Source organism: Microcaecilia unicolor, chromosome 6 (assembly GCF_901765095.1).
Source record: "Microcaecilia unicolor chromosome 6, aMicUni1.1, whole genome shotgun sequence".
NCBI classification, from domain to species: Eukaryota; Metazoa; Chordata; class Amphibia; order Gymnophiona; family Siphonopidae; genus Microcaecilia; species Microcaecilia unicolor.
In genome coordinates, this window is record NC_044036.1 from 129,873,522 (window position 1) to 129,890,297 (window position 16,776).

Consider the following 16,776-nt stretch of genomic DNA (forward strand, 5'->3'; position numbering starts at 1 on the left):
AAATGGCCGAGAAGTGAATCTCCGCCCAGGCGAGGAGACTCTCCGCCTCCCGACACAAGAGACGACATTTCGTTCCCCCCTGACGGTTGACATAGGCCACTGCCGAGGCATTGTCCGAAAGAACTCTGACCGCTTTGCCTATCAGTAGAGCCCTGAAGTGCTGCAGAGCCAACCGGATCGCTCTGGTCTCCAACAAATTGATTGATTGAACTGCTTCCATTTGAGACCAAAGACCCTGGGCCCACTGCCCCAGGCAATGTGCTCCCCAGCCTCGGAGACTGGCATCTGTTGTTAACGGTATCCAGCGAGGAGATTCCAAAGGCATGCCTACTGTGAGATTCTTCATCCTCAGCCACCAAAACAGCGAGCTGCGCTCTCTGTTGCGGAGAGGCAGACGCCTCCATAGTGACTCCCTCTGAGCAGACCAACGCGATAGAAGAGACCACTGAAGAGGCCTCATATGGAGTCTGGCCCAGGGTACTACTTCTATGGTGGCTGCCATGGATCCGAGAATCTGAAGATAATCTCGAGCACACGGACGCTGCTGTTGAAGAAAGGCCCGAATCTGAGACTGGAGTTTTAGAATCCTGGCCCGCGGTAGAAACACTCGGCCTTGTGTCGTGTCGAACATGACGCCCAAATACTCCAGAGATTGAGAAGGAACCAACCGACTCTTTGACACATTTACTACCCAACCTAGAGACTGCAAGAACTGCATCACCCGTTCTGTGACACGACAACTCTCTTGATAAGACTTTGCTCTCATTAACCAGTCGTCTAGATATGGATGAACAAGAATCTCTTCCTTCCTGAGGGCCGCAGCCACCACGACCATAACTTTGGTGAAAGTGCGGGGAGCCGTCGCCAGACCGAAGGGCAGAGCGCGAAACTGGTAATGCTGCCCTAGAATTGCGAAGCGCAAGAACCTGTGGTGAGCCGGACGAATGGGAATATGCAAATAAGCCTCTGTGAGATCCAAGGCTGTCAAATACTCTCCCTGGCGCACTGCGACTATGACTGATCGCAGGGTCTCCATACGAAAACTTGTGACTCTGAGAGCGCGATTGACCGGCTTGAGGTCCAATATAGGGCGAAAAGAGTCTTCCTTTTTGGGAACTACAAAATAAATGGAATACCGGCCTTGCCTGTACTCGGAAGGAGGGACTGGACAGATAGCATGAAGATCTAACAGCCTCTGTAGAGTCTCCCGAACCGCCCTCACCTTGAGAGGAGAACGACAGGGAGACTCCAGAAAGGCGTCTGCAATAGGCCTTGCGAACTCTAAGGCATAACCGTCTCGTATAACTTCCAAGACCCACTGATCTGAAGTTATGTGGGCCCACCTCTGATAGAACTGAGAAAGACGAGCTCCGACAGGCACCAGAGGAGAGGCCCTCGCCCCTTCATTGGGAAGGCCGGGTCTGTGATCTAAAACCTGGAGAGGAGAAACTCGCTCCTCTGCAAGTACCCCGAAAGGACTGTGTCCTATTGTAGAACCGAGATTTGTGAGGTTGAAAACCCCGACCAGTCTGAAATCTACGTAAACCTCTACCTGAACCTCTACCAGAGAAGGAACCTCGACCGGACAGGCGGGGTCTATCTTGCGGCAATCGAGGAACTTTAGCATCTCCTAAGGAATTAACCAACTTATCCAATTCTTCCCCAAACAAAAAGGAACCTTTAAATGGGAACTTGCTCAATTTGGATTTGGAGGCCGCGTCCGCCGACCAACCTTTCAACCACAGCGATCGGCGAGCAGCGACTCCCAAGGCCAAAGACTTAGAAGATGCTCGCAACAAATCATATAAGGCATCTGCCAGAAACGCCGCTCCCGTTTCAATCCTAGCCACCTCTAGATCAATAGCTTGAAGATCATCCGAAGTCCTGTCCAGAACTCTCTCTGCCCACCTAAAACAGGCCCTAGCCACTAAGGAACCACAAATGGCAGCCTGTACTGCCAAGGAAGAAACATCAAAACTAGTCTTGAGCAGAGAATCCAGACGTCTGTCCTGAACATCCCGAAGAGCTGTTCCGCCATCTACTGGGACTGTATTCCGCTTATTCACCGCCGACACCACGACATCCACGACCGGCACCTTAAGCAAAGACTTATCCGCTTCAGGAACCGGATAGAGACGAGACATAGATCTGGACTGACGGAAAACCGCATCTGGGGACTCCCATTGCGCCTTAATAACATCCCAAATATCCTGGTGCATAGGAAAAGTCTTGGAAGCCGACCTAGAGCCTTTAATCAAGAAATCGACCTTACGGACTTCCGAAGCTGGCTGTAAATCTTCAAAGTTCAAAGTAGAAGACACCATAGAAATGAGCTCCTGCAAATCATCCTTATGGAAAACTCTGGCTACAGAAGGATCCTCACTTTGAGCAAAGGAACTAGCCTCAGGATCTGGAGAAGAAGATTCCTCCCAGATATGTTCCGCCAGATCTTCCTCCTCCTCTAAGAAGGGCATTTCCTGATCCTGAACTGACTCCAAATGCTCCCGCCAATCTCCCTCCCTAGATCTCTTAGAGGGAGGGGGAGCAGACATACTCAAAGGCCCTGGCTCAGCTAAAGAATCCCCCTTCTGCAGCAAAAAAGCCTGATACATCTGGAGCACAAACTCAGGAGGAAAACCCCCTGCCTGAGTAGGCCCAGCCTGCATCAGTGCTCCTGCAGAAAAAACATCCAACGGAGGTACCGAAAGCCCTGCCGGCTGCGAGGGAGAAGGTGAGGACGAATTCAAAATGGCCGCTGTTCGCGCCAAAACCGGCGTTCCGGAGTCCGGGGGCGCGCCTGACCCTTCAGCAAGCACGGGATCAGAGCGCGCTGGTGAAGACACCGAACCAGCTGACTGAACGGCTGCAGGCAAAACCGGACCCGACGCTCCCGCTAGCGCTGTACAATACTTACAAGCGCCTGAAGCTGAAACACCCCGACGCTGACAAACGGAGCAGCGCTTAAGTTTTTCCGACATCGCCGACGCGCGCGTACTCAATTCGCGCCGAAACTGTACTTTTTTTTTTTTTTTTTTTTTTTAAATAGCGCTCCAATTAAGTACACAAATCCCCCGAAAACAAACAGAGAAGGGAGCCAGAGCAGGCAAAGAAATCTGTCCTCTTTACGTTCCCCTGCTGTGGAAACGCTAACCAGCTACACCACACACACTTGACAGTAACAGAGCTGCCTGCTCGTTTAATCAATGGGGACTGAAGAGGTCCGTGGCAGTAAACCAAATTTAGCTTCTTTTCACATCTGGCTGCCTCTCCCAAAGGTAAAAACCCCTTGCTAATCAAAGGGCAACCCTTCCCTTCGAAATTGAATTAAATAATAAGGGAGGTGGGGAGGAACAAGGGGGGAGGGACCCGGGACACCCGAGTTTTCACCCCTGAGGCTGAAAATCAACCAAACTGACACCTAACAAGCCTCAAAGAATTCCTGTGGCACAGAATAAAAGCAGAATAAAGTCAACCATAAAGAAAAAGCTGAAAGACAATAAAGAGAGACTAATGGGCTCACTCCTACCTGCTGGGAGACTGAGAAAATACTGAGGCTAGGGTCACATGACCAGGGCTCCTATTGGCTCGCTAGAGTCAGAGTTTTTTTCTCAGTCTCCAACCTGCTGGTAGGCGTGCACAACCCATCAGTCCAATCCTGGGCCGGTCCGGAGGGATGCTAAGGAAGGAGCCAATGCTCAGATTTTATTTTATTAACTGGAGTACAACTCTGTAAAACTTGAAACCCCCATCACAGTTGGAAGCAGGATACTGTCCTAGATGGACCACTGGTCTGATCCAGTACGGCTATTCTTATAACTCGTTTAGGAGCTAACAGTCCAGAGGCTACATGGTCATAATGTCACCATCTACTGGCAACAGAGAAATACTGAAGAGCTCAGGCTGCACAGAGCCCTTATAGGACAAAGCTCAAGGTTCTAAGCTCTTGGTCGATGGGCATAATCCACAGATTCTGGACCGATCTGGTATGGATGATAAAGAAAGAAAATTTGTATGTAAAATGTGTGTGTGTGAGAGAGAGAGAGACACGTATCTTTCCAGTTATGTATTTCTAAAACTTATACCCTGCTTAAACCTAAGCGGCTAACAGCATTACATACATACATAATAAAAACAAACATAAAAACAACTATTTCAATATCCCACACAACACCCCAAAGATTAAGAGCTCATTCAAGAATGACCCAAAAGCTGTGGAAAAATATGGATCCTACTTCTTCACTCCATTACAAAATTTTGCAACTGCAATAAAATCATTGCTATTATTAACCTTTGGAATGATATGAAATCAATCAGACTATCTTGAGAGAGAGAGAGAGAGAGAGTAAAATTCACATCAGTTTTGCACCAGAAACCATTCACTATTTCATATAATGGTATAAATATTGCTGATGTAGTGTCCTTGGCCATATTGGCAGAGAGGTTTTATCATGCTGCTTATTGCAACAAAACTAAAAGAAAAATGCTTAAAAACATTTAATCTAGTCTGTGTCTAGCTTTTGTTCATCATCTCAGCTTTTTCCTCTGCTTCATCTGTCTCATTTAACCCTTTTTCCCTCTTAAATCTTATTTTTGTCACCTTTCCCTCCAGAACCTTCTTCATTCCTTCTCCCCCTCACTCATCAAGCTCTCCAGCAGCATGACACTTACTTTGTTCATAATATCCAGCTCACAGCGTAAGCGTTGAATGGCACTTCCAATTTTCAGCAGCTGAATACGCAGTGCATCATCAATAGGAAGACAAGCAGCTACTCGGTAGGAAAAGTCTAGGAGAATCAGAAGGAATATCAGCATTAAAACAGAAATTCTGTGTTTTTTCAGGATACACATACACACAAATATGTGGAGACAAACACAAGTGGGGAAAGCATGCAAAGCAGAGCTCATAGAGTTCTTTCCAAACTCTATGCACGTGTGTACTCATTTGCATTATTTCTGACGGAGGAGAGAGAGACCAGACTGTCTGAATGGATACGTTCCCAAACATTCAATTGGTTTGGAAAAAATAATAAAAGGAAAATATGGAACCATGATAATGTAGCTAACTATTAATTGTCACTATCAACAGATTTCAAAGGATAGATTTTATAATTCAACCACATAGTACACACGGAAAGCAATTTTATGATATGTCACCTAGGTGAGTTTTTGGATGTATTTTATAAAGACACATCCAACAAAAATCATGTGTAAAATCAATCTACACACAGTACACGTGAACATATGTATTCTATCAACAAGAAGCATAATCACAGTTGCCTGTGTAATGTACTATTTAATTTCTGTCTCCGTATGTAGACCTCAGCATTGCAGACCACGAGGGATGTTGGCCTAGATTTGATCTTGTGGGAACTCAGAGTTCGGGACAGAGGTTTTCCCTGGGATACATGGACCTTCTTACTACTTAGGCTGGATACCAATGGGTGGGGAGGGGGGAGAGAAAATAAAGAAAAAAGTGTTGGTCTTCTTAATTTGGATTCTAACGTTGCAGGAGATTTCATGTTGATTCTGTAAATATATGCTTTTTTTGAGGGGGGAGGAACTGATCCTGAATTTTCTCTTGCTATAATAAAGATTTTGAACAAAACAAAAACTAAATTGCAACTTCGCTCATGGTGCTGCCAAAATCTGTCACACACACCTGGACCCACTGTGTAAAAGTATGCACATGGTTGTCATTGTGTGTTCCTTTTAAGTGTGGGTTAATTTTATGGGACACATCTATGGTTTATGGCTGGATCATGATATATATATTTTTTTAAGACCAGGTCTTACCAGGTGGTCAGAAATGGGGAAGCTTTTTTAAGACTTGGAACTCTAGTTAACGGGTTCGCCATGGATCCCTTTTATAGCCAATCTTGTTCAATATCTATTTGAGCTCTTTAGGGACTGTAATTCAGTTCATGGGCTTGTCATACTTTACCTATGCTGATGACATACAGATTTTCTTTCCAATTACTATTTCTTTGACAGAAACCTAGGATCAGTTAACAATGTGCTTAAATAAAGTATCAGCATGGATGAAGGAGCATATGCTCAAGTTGAACATAGATAACATGGTTATTCCTTAGCATCTTCACCAGACAGGACCAGAATCTGTGGTGTTCTACCCATCAACCGGCAGGTGGAGATAGAGAATACAGAATTGGAAGCTTTGCCCTATAAAGGGTACTATGCTGCTTCAACAATTCGGTATTTTTCTATCTCCAGGAGGTAGAGGATGGCTTTGTGCCTCTTCTGGCTGGTTGGCTGAGACCTGCTCCTGATCCAGTCAATTAACTAGTTACTAGTAGAGCAAAGGGCAGCTGTTAGATGACCGTAGCTAACAGAGGCATATCCAGAGAAGTCTGGGTCCCCCTTTCCTCTCCTTCATTCTGTCAGCAGTTCAGACAGCTGTGGAAAAAAAAAAACCTTTGCCAATTTTCTTCAGAGGAAAGCAGTTTTCTCTAACAATGCCACAGCAGTAGTATATAAGCAAAAGGTGGAGAGAGACCCAGAGTGGTCCTCTGGAGCTGGTATCAAGACTTCTCTTCCACTGGGCAGAAAGCCAATTATCCAGCCTGTCATTGCTGGCATGCAGATTCTTCAGACAGACTTCCTCAGCAGTCATTCACTGGATCTGGGAGAACTGAACTGTCTAAGATGGCATTTACCTCGTGACAAGATGCTGGGGTCTCTCCATCTTAGACCTCATGGCAGCAAGGAGGAACACCAAAGTACCCAGTTTTTCAGTCACAGCTAGGTGCACGGGTCTGATGGACTGAATGCTTTACTACAAACAGTGGTCTTGTCAAGATCTTCTTTACATGTTTCCCCCATGGTTGATGTTGAGCTGAATTTTTTGAAAGACTGCATTTTGTCCAGGCCTGGAGATCCAAGTAGCTCCAAATTGGCCCAGGAGGTCTTGGTACATAAGCATCATCATACTGGGACAGACTGAAGGTCTATCAAGCTCAGTATACTGTTCTCAACATTGGCCAATCCAGGTCACAAGCTCATGGCAAGATCCCAAAACAGTACAAAGGATTTTATGTTGCTTACTCCAGGAATATGCAGTGAATTGTCCCAAGTCCACCTTAACAAAGGTTTATGGATTGTTCTTTTAGGAACTTGTTCAAACCTTTTTTTAAACCCTACTACACTAACCGCTTTTACCACATTCTCTGGAAACAAAATCTAGAGCTTAATTACACGTTGAGTGAAGAAATATTTTACAGTGTAGTAAAAGGACCTTTAATTTGGTTCTCCAACCTGTGCAGCTACTCTCAAGGACCTTACCTTTAAAAGTGCCTTTTTGGTAGCCAATGCATTTACCAGAAGAGTTTCAGAGCTCCAGGAGCTTTCTTTGCTTTATTGAAGCAAGAGTTTTTATTCAGACAGTACTCTCCTTCCTTCCAAACGTAGTCTCTCCATTTCATCTAATCAAGCTCAAACTCTTCCTTCTGTTAGGAGGAAAGATTAGGGCGAAGATTGCAATTCTTTAAAATTCTGAATATCCAGCATGTTTTGATGAATTATTTAAAAGTCTTGAATGACTTCCATATGTTTGACATTATTACCTGTCCTCTTTGGAGGGTCTAAAAAAAAGTGAAGCAGCTTCTAAGGATTAAGGAGGATATTTCATCAACATACATTCTGTACCTCCCATTTTGAAGGCCTACTCCGCAGAAGGGGTAGCTATCTCTTGGGTGGAACTGCAAGCAGGCATTTGTACTGCACTGACATGGTCCAAATGGACACTTTTTCAAAGCATTATGGCCTAAATATACTCCAAGAACAGAGACCTCTTTTGAGACTTTTGTTCTCAGAACAGAGGTTTCTGAAACCCTCCAAACTGCTTTGATACATTCCACAGGTTCTGGATTGTCTGATGAAGATTTAATTTTATTTTAAAAATTTCAATTCCACCTAAAAATTAAGCCGAGTACAATCAACACACAATAAAATACCAAAAAAAAAAAAAAAAAGTCACCAACAAACAAATGCTAATACATATAGCTTTTCATCATCCTATCCAGTTCATAATTCCTTAGCTGATATAAAAATCATTAATGGGCCTTAAAACACTAACAAAAGAACGTGTTTTCAGAAGCTTCTTGAACTGTATTACGGACACTAAGGAAGGAGAAATTAGAATTTACCTGCTAATTTTATTTTCTTTTAGTCTTAGCATACCAGTCCAGCTTCCCACCCTTGTTCAGTACTTAAGAACACAAGAATAACCACATTGGTCAGACCAATGGTCCATCTAGCCCAGTATCCTGCTTCCAACAGTGGCCAATCCAGGTCACAAGTACCTGGCAGAAACCCAATTAGAAGCAACATTCCATGCTACCAATCCCAGGGCAAGTAGTGGCTTGCCCCATGTCCATCTTAACAACAGACTAAGGACCTTTCCTCCAGGTACTTGTCCAAACCTTTTTTTAAACCCAGATACACTAACTGCTGTTATCACATCCTCCTGCAAAGAGTTCCAGAGCTTAACTATTCTTTAAGTGAAAAAAAAATATTTCCTCCTGTTTGTTTTAAAAATATTAGTGAAGAAGTGGGAAGTGGACCAATAACTCCAGGAAGCTGTGATGTATGATAAGTTTTAATGCAGACTCGACACAGTACTGTGTTTCGGCCACAGGCCTGCCTCAGGAGTCTAAATATTTCAAAATTAGAATAGAAACAAACATATGGGTATAGAAATATCAATTACAGTTACAGAAGAAAATAGATATATGCAGAACTAAATTAGAATAGAAAAACATATGGTCCACTTCCCACTTCTTCATTTACATTCTGACATTCGTGGGATTTTGTGTTCATCCACCCTGGTGGGTCACCTATCCTTTTACTTTGTTTTAAAAATATTTCCATGTTATTTCATTGAGTGTCCCCTGGTTTGTTTGGTGTTTTTTTTATTTACTTGATTCACTTCTACACCACTCACGATTTTATAGACCTCACTCATATCCCCCCTCAGCTTTCTCTGTTTTCCAAGCTGAAGAGCCCTAACCTCTTTAGCCTTTCCTCATATGGGAGAAGTTCCATCCCCTTTATCATTTTCGGCACTCTTCTTTGAATCTTTTCCAATTCCACTATATCTTTTTTGAGAAACAGAGACCAGAACTGAATGCAATACTCAAGGTGAGGTCGCACCATGGAGCAATACAGAGGTATTATAATATTCTTGGTCTTATTTTGCATCCCTTTCCTAATAATTCCTAGCATCCTGTTTGCTTTTTTGGCCACTGCCGCACACTGGGCAGAAGATTTCAGCATATTGTCTACAATGCCACGTTGAGCAATCCGCTTGATCCTGGCACTAGTACAGGCAATAGTTTCACAGCGTAAAATCCTCCCACTGTAGATGTTTATGGAACTGCACATCATTTTGCAAGTAAGCTGGAAACCGCCACCCAGGCAGGACACCAGGACTGAGTTATTTTGTAGTTTTTTTATGGGGGAGCGGGAAGGGGTGAGTGGGAGACTTTTCTTTTTGTTAAGGTTTTACAGTTCACCCTGTTGAAATTTTTGTACCTCGGCTGCTTGTCTTATTTTCTGTTCTAGAAAAAAGGATTTAAACTAGGGTTGTTCATCAATTAAATGTCTTAACTGCATGGTTAATCGCGATTAAAAATTTTACACATGCTTTTTAATCATGTAGACCACACCCTCATATCTCACCTTTGATGTCTGGTGTTTTTACCTTTCGAATTATCTTGTTCACTGTCTCTGGTTTTACTTTCTTGTGCTCTGAACTACATTTCCTGGACCTACTGTCTTATTCACTATATTTTTTTTTCTCGTCCTTCATTTCCTGCCCTATATCCCTAACTTTCTTCCATTTTTCTTCTTCCTGCTCATATCTATCTAGTTTCTATGCCTTCCCTCTCTTCCAATGGTATCATTTCCTCTCCTCCCTGGGCACCATCTCCTCTCCTCTTCCTCATGGGCACCATCTCATCCTCTCTCCCCTTTCCTTCCCCTCTCTCTATGGACACCATTTCCTCCCATCTCCCTTCCCTCCACAGGCACCATGTCCTCACATCTTCCTCTCCAGGAATTATGTCCTCCTATCGTCCTATCCTCCTCCTCTCCTCTCCCCAGGCACCATCTCCTCTTCATCTCCCTTTTTGTTTTCCCCCATTTCTTATATCCAGGATCTCCCACTAATGCTGCTTCTATCTGCTTCCTCCGACCTTGCGTTTAACACTGAAGGCAGGCTGCGTCTCCATTGGCCTTAGTCTTTCTCTCTCTGTATCGTCCCGTCTGGAAACAGGAAGTTCTGTCAGAGGAGACGGAATGCTACAGAGAGAGAGACTTCAGGTGACAATGCAGCCTGCCTTCAGCATTAAACGCAAGGTTGGAGGAGGCAGATAGAAGAAGCATCTTCACCGGGCCCCCTCTTCTGAGCCCCAATGCTCCAGCCCAGGTCCTCTCCTGTTTTGCCCCAGTCCGGAAGTGCTGCAAGCTTGCACCTCCGCAGTCACTTCCAGTTTGCAGCTGGTTCTGCTTACCTCGCACGGTAGGGACTCGGGAGCTGCCTCTTCTTGCCACAGCAGCAGGGCTGACCCAGCAGCTGGTCCGTGCAGCTCAAGTGACCAAGGCTGGATGGTTGTGGGTGGGTGAAAGACAGCTACTCTTTAACATGTGTTAGAATTTTTAATGCACGTTAAACATTTAACGCGTTAATTGCGTTATTAACATATTAAATGTACAGCCCTAATTTAAACAAAAAAGCGGAAGGAAGAGGTTGGGAACTACAGGACAGTAAGACCGACTTCTGTAAGTAAATTAATGGAAACGCTTTTAAAACAGAGAATAGTAAAGTTTTTGGAATCCAATAGATTACAGAACCCAACGAAACATGGTGTCACTAGAGGCAGGTCTTGTCAAAGAGAAGTTAGGTCTTACCTGATATTACTTCCATTAGTCCGTCCCACTGTTCCAGAACCTGTGGGATAGTTGCGTCTATTAACCAGAAGGTGGAGATAAAGAGCTGAAAACTGAGCTGAGACATATCTCTCTAGATAGACCATCGGTCTGACCCAGTATGGCTATTCTTATGTTGACAAGACAGCACCTGTAATTCTAAAATTCTATGTACCACAGAAATGGCCAAAAGAAAAATGGTCTTAAGATAAGTTAAATCTTTAAGAGTCACCCTCTTCAGGGTCTTGGGGCTTCTACCCTCTGAACACCTAAGTACCAAATTAAGATTCAACTCCAAAGAAGGCTGCGCCAGAGATCACAGATGGAATATGCCCTTTAAGAAATGAACTATGGGCAGCTAAGGAAGTCCTCTTTAAACAGTCTCGAAAACATGCCAAAGCTACAAGTTGGACTTTCAAAGGCCCAATTACGAAACCCTCCTGCAGAAATTCAAGAATACAAGAAATCAACATAGCAAAAGGGAAAACAGCTTTGTCTTAACACCATGCTCCAAAAACACACCAAGCTCTTGCATGTGACTGAAGCAGTTTGCAGCCATGATAAGAAGCACTTGACCCAGCACTGGAAACGGCAGAAGTACATAAAGGGGGTCCTTCTGCAGCCAGGGTAGCAGCAAGATGCCGAGTCCTTTGGACAGAACTCATTCCCTTGACTGAATAAGCATGGCACCTTGGCGATTTCCCCCACTGCCATCAGATGGGCAAAGCCTCAGTGATGTCCTGAAGGCTGTCCCTGATAGTTCCCATTCCCCCAGGTCTAGGGAGTGTCTGCTGAGAAATTCTGTGCGAACACAGGAAGTGGAGGAACAGCAATCCCTACAACCAGAGACAAACCAAAGAGTAGGGTAGGAAAGGCACTTCCACAAAACACGAGGGAGACGGAATGATTCTTGTATATGATGTTTATTGAAGACACACCAAAACGACTCGACACAACAGCCGTGTTTTGGTGTATAAGTGTCTGCCTCAGGAGTCTGAAAATATGGTGTACAGTAATTGACTGGATCTCTGTGCAGATATAATTAGGCATGCAGAGGATAAAATGGTATTCTAAAGAAAACCATATGTTGAACTGGTCTCACTATATTTTCAGAAACCGGGGCTACCGATACTTACAGGATTAGAAGGCAGAGACCGGGGCTACCGCTACCTGTGTACTTGGCAAGCAGAGACTGAGCCTACTGCTACCTGTGGGCTTGGCAGGCAGAGAACAGAGCTAACGCTACCTATGGGATTTGCAGGTAGATGCTCATCCTTCAGGTTCTCATCCCACTCGTGCAGCTGTCTTTTCACTCTCTCCATCAACGTTTCCTTTGAACAAAGAAAATTCTACTTTCAGCTTCTACTTTATTTTTTGTTTGTTTTACAAACAGCTATGAATATAAAGTTTCCTTCCCCATTACAAACTGCTGCACCCCTCCCCACATGTGGTTAGAGAGCAAGATACCCCCTTCCCTCCCATATGCACAATGCAGCAGTCCGTCCGTGTCTCTCCCCCCTCCCCATCTTCACTGTGTCCCTTCTATACAATCAATAAGCAGATGCTCTCTTCCTCAGCCCCTCCCCTAGCAAAAATAATAACTCCTTTCCACTCACCACGCTCCCTTCCTTAGCCCCTACCCTAGCAAAAGTAACAACTCCCTTCCCACTTCCCTCCCCCTTCCTCAATAAGTGTTACACGTACCTCGTCATATAAGGAGTAAAGCCAAGAGGGCCAGGAGGTCAAACTCGCACAACGAAACTTCCTCTGAAATGAAAAGAAGATCACTGTTCGTTCGTTTGGTTGATATTTTCCGCAGTACTGCCTCTCTCCCTCTTCTCCTATTTGATGATAATGAGAGAGTCATTGTAACTAACAAACATCTCTTTCCTTAATGTAAACCAGTTTTTTTTTTAATTTGGTAACATCCACACTTTGTATTCCCCCTTATTTAATTAAATAGATTGCGCTTTTTTTGGGGGGGGGCAGATGGGAAGCTGCTTGGCTACAGAGTTCCTAGCACGTCTATCTGTGTAAAGCTTCAGAAGTATGTTGCATAGATTCTGAAGGAGTTCATGCATTAAAGTGGAGAAGTGGCCTAGTGGTTAGAGCACCAGTCTTGCAATTCAGAGGTGGCTGGTTCAAATCCCGCTGCTGCTCCTTGTGATCTTGGGCAACTCACTTAACCCTCCATTACCTCAGGTACAAACTTAGATTGTGAGCCCAACTGGGAAAGAGAAATATCCACAGTACCTGAATGTAACTCACCTTGAGCTACTACTGAAAAAGGTGTGAGCAAAATCTAAATAAATAAATAACAAATAAAGTGTGTTCCTCTGAAGGTTAACAGGTATGAGCACAGCCCCCTGTTTTGTGTGACAGTGGGGTGTAACTTCTTCTGCGAGAGTTAGAAAGTTTTGCAGTAATTATTAGAAACAATTATATAAATATGAATTATTTTCCATGTTTAAGAAATATACATTTTTACATACTAAACAAAGTTTTCCAACCTTTGGTTCAATATTTATTTTGTTCTTGTGGGGGATGAGACAGGAAAAAGCAATCTCGGGACTGGTAGAAGGATCAGCGGAGAGGCAGAAACTTAGGGTGTGTGCGGAGGACTACTCTGTTGTGATGAAGCTTAGTATAAGGTGCATCCACTACTAAAGCCTGAAGCTCAATGACTCTACGAGCTGAAGTGACCACCATAAGAAAATGACCTGGTTAAGTACTTCAGATGGCAAGAATCCAGTGGCTCAAAAGGAGCTTTCATCATCTGGGTAACAATGACATTGAGGTCCCATGACACTAGCAGAGGCTTGACAGTAGACTTTGACAAAAGCAAACCTCTAATGAAGTACACAACTAGAGGCTGTCAGAGATGGGCTTACCCTCTACACATTGATGATCAGAACTAACAACACTGAGATGAACCCTTACGGAGTTGGTCTTAAGACCAGGACTTGGAAAGGTGCAGAAGGTATTCAAGCAGGGTCTATGTAGGGCAAGAAAGTGGATCTAGGGCCTTGCCCTCACAACAGACAGCAAACCTCCACCATTTAAAATACTTTGTGCCACTCTGGTCACCACATCTCAAAAAAGATATAGTGGAATTAGAAAAGGTACAGAGAAGGGCGACAAAAATGATAAAGGGGATGGGACGACTTCCCTATGAGGAAAGGCTAAAGCAGCTAGGCTCTTCAGCTTGGAGAAGACGGCTGAGGAGAGATATGATTGAGGTCTATAAAATAATGAGTGGAGTGGAATGGGTAGACGTGAATCGTTTGTTTACTCTTTCCAAAAATACTAGGACCAGGGGGCACAAAATGAAGCTACAAAGTAGTAAATCTAAAACAAATCAGAGAAAATATTTCTTCACTCAATGTGTAATTAAACTCTGGAATTCGTTGCCAGAGAATGTTTCTAAAAGAAAAGTCAATAAGCCATTATTAAGATGGACTTGGGAAAATCTACTGCTTATTTCTGGGATCAATCGTTAATGGGATCTTGCCGGGTACCTGTAACCTGGACTGCCACTCTTGGAAACAGGATACTGGGCTTAATGGACCTTCAGTCTGTCCCAGTTTGGCAATTCTTATGTTCTTATGACCCCTTAGTGGAATCTTTTCTGGAAAACCCAAAGAAGCAAATTCTAGGCTCTCAATATCCAAGCTGAGAGCAGAGACTAAAGGTTGGAATACAGAAGAGATATCTCACTCTGCATGATGAGGGTTGGAAAACAATCTCCACAGTTCTTCAGGGAATAACTCCATAAGAAGGAACCAGATCTGCCAAGGCCAGTAAGAAGCAATTAAGATCATGGTCCTGTGGTCTTGCTTCAGTTTCATAAAAATGTTCCCAACAAGTATGGGAGGATACATATACAAAAGACTTGTCCCCCAATGAAGGAGGCAGGCACTAGTCAAACACTAGTCCACCGTGGACCTGGAACAGAACAGAGGACTTTGTGATTGTTGTGAGTGGCAAAGAGATACACAGAGGGGGTACCCCACACTCGGAAGATCTCCCGGGCAACACCCATGTTGAGAGACCACTCGTGCGGTGGCATGACCCTGCTCAGTCTATCGGCCAGGCTGTTGTTGCCCACCAGGTAAGTGATGCAAAGGTGCATACCATGCTGGAGAGCCCAATGCCACATCTGAACGGCCTCCTGACACAGACAGCATGATCCTGTGCCCCTGTTTGTTGGTGTAATATATTGTAACCTGATTGCCCACGTGAGTAAGTACAATTTAGTGAAACAGACAATCTCTGAAAACCTTTACAGCACAAAGTTCCAGGAGAGTTATCTGGATATCTGTTTCCTGGGCGGACCAAGCACCTTGAGTGTGAATCCCATCTACATGAGATCCCCAACCCAGGCGAGATGCAACCGTCATCAGCACTTTTTTTGTAGCTGAGGAATTTGGAATGGAAGTCCCAGAGTCAAATTGGATCGAATGGTCCATCACAACAGGGAGCAAGCAAGCTTCGGAGACACTCAGATAACATCTTCCAGACTCCCAGACTGAGAAGCTAGGGTCCACTAGGCAGTTCTCATGGACATCACATAAACTGTAGATGCTATGTGTCCCAGCAACTTTAAGATCTGCCAAGCAGTGATCTGCTGAGAGGTGTGAACTCGAGAAGCTAGCAAAACTAGAGTGTCCACTGTCGACCCCGGGAGGAAGGCTCGAACCTTCTGCATATTGAACAGGGTTTAAATGAATTCCAACTGCTGAACTGGGTGGAGATGGGACTTGGGGTGGTTTAAAATGAACCCTAGTAGCTCGAGCACCCAAACTGTATGGACTCTCAAGCACCGTCCTCCAATATACTCTTCACCAGTCAATCATCAAGATAAGGGAACACATGGACTCCTAATTTGCGTAGTGACGCTGTGACTACCGCTAGACATTTGGTAAATACCCTGGAAGACGGGTATTTACCAAAGGGCAACAGGAGGTATTAGAAATGTTGTGTTCCCAGCCGAAACCATAGATACTTGCAGTAAGCTGGAAGTATTGGGATGTGTGTATAAGCATCCTTTAAATCCAGACAGCATAACCAATCATTTTCCTGAATCATGGACAGAAGGGTGCCCAGGGAAAGCATCCTGAACTTTTCTTTGACCAGCAATTTGTTCAGTGCCCTTTAGAATGGGACACCATCCCCCCTGTCTTTTTGCACAAGGAAGTACCTGTCCTTCTTAACCTGATGCATCGGGCTCAACCACATGGACCTTCAGAAAGGCTGAGAGTTCCTCTGCAAGTGAGCCCTCGGTGGGCAATTTGGAGGTTTTTGACGCCAATTCAAGGCATACCCAAGACGGACTAATTAAGAACCCACAGGTTGGCGGTCACACAGGGCCACCTTTCTTTGAAAAATTTCAGCCTCCCCCCGAACAGCAAGTAATCTGGCACACTTACTGCAGCTATGCTCTGATGGAACCAGTCAGAAGTTCATCCCCTGCTTTGATTGGGGTGCTGCAGGGACCTTAGGTGCAGGTGTTGACATGAACGAGCAAGCTGGGGTTCTGCCTGAGGCAGGCAAGAGGAGGAATGAGGAGGAAGATGGTATCAGTGAATTTTTTGACCTTGTCAGCAACCGCCTTCACTTTCTTGCCAAAAAGGTTATCACCCTGGTATGGGGTATCCGCCAATCTTTGCTGAACCACCAGTCCAAGTCAGAGACACGCAGCCATGAGAGTCTGTGCATCGCTATACTTTGGGCACAGATCCTGGAAGCCACATTAAAAGTATCGTAGGCATCCTGGCCAAGAACTTACAATACGCCTTCTGCTACTTGGCCAACTGTCGAAAGCAATTCGGCCTG

General features: G+C 44.5%; 2 protein-coding genes across 4 annotated transcripts in view; one reads left to right on the top strand and one right to left on the bottom strand.

Moving 5' to 3' along the window:
• The window catches only part of TRNT1 (tRNA nucleotidyl transferase 1), a 67,974-nt gene extending 60,850 nt beyond the window's left edge, over positions 1-7,124 (top strand). Inside the window, exon 10 of one of the 2 annotated variants that reach the window (XR_003942441.1) lies at positions 5,317-7,124. The gene's annotated coding sequence lies outside the window, so the exon portion shown is untranslated. Of the gene's footprint in view, positions 1-4,609; positions 4,632-5,316 lie in introns of those variants that run through there. The other variant, XR_003942442.1, reaches the window with a different exon arrangement.
• The window catches only part of CRBN (cereblon), a 45,645-nt gene that overhangs the window by 11,112 nt on the left and 17,757 nt on the right, over positions 1-16,776 (bottom strand). For both annotated transcript variants that reach the window (XR_003942440.1, XM_030205819.1), the window contains exons 6-8: positions 12,646-12,708; positions 12,188-12,272; positions 4,669-4,784 (exon numbers count right to left, since the gene is read on the bottom strand). Coding sequence is in view for 1 of the 2 variants with exons in the window: in XM_030205819.1 (XP_030061679.1) it covers positions 4,669-4,784; positions 12,188-12,272; positions 12,646-12,708 (264 nt within the window). In the remaining variant the exon portion in view is untranslated. The remainder of the gene's footprint in view (positions 1-4,668; positions 4,785-12,187; positions 12,273-12,645; positions 12,709-16,776) is intronic.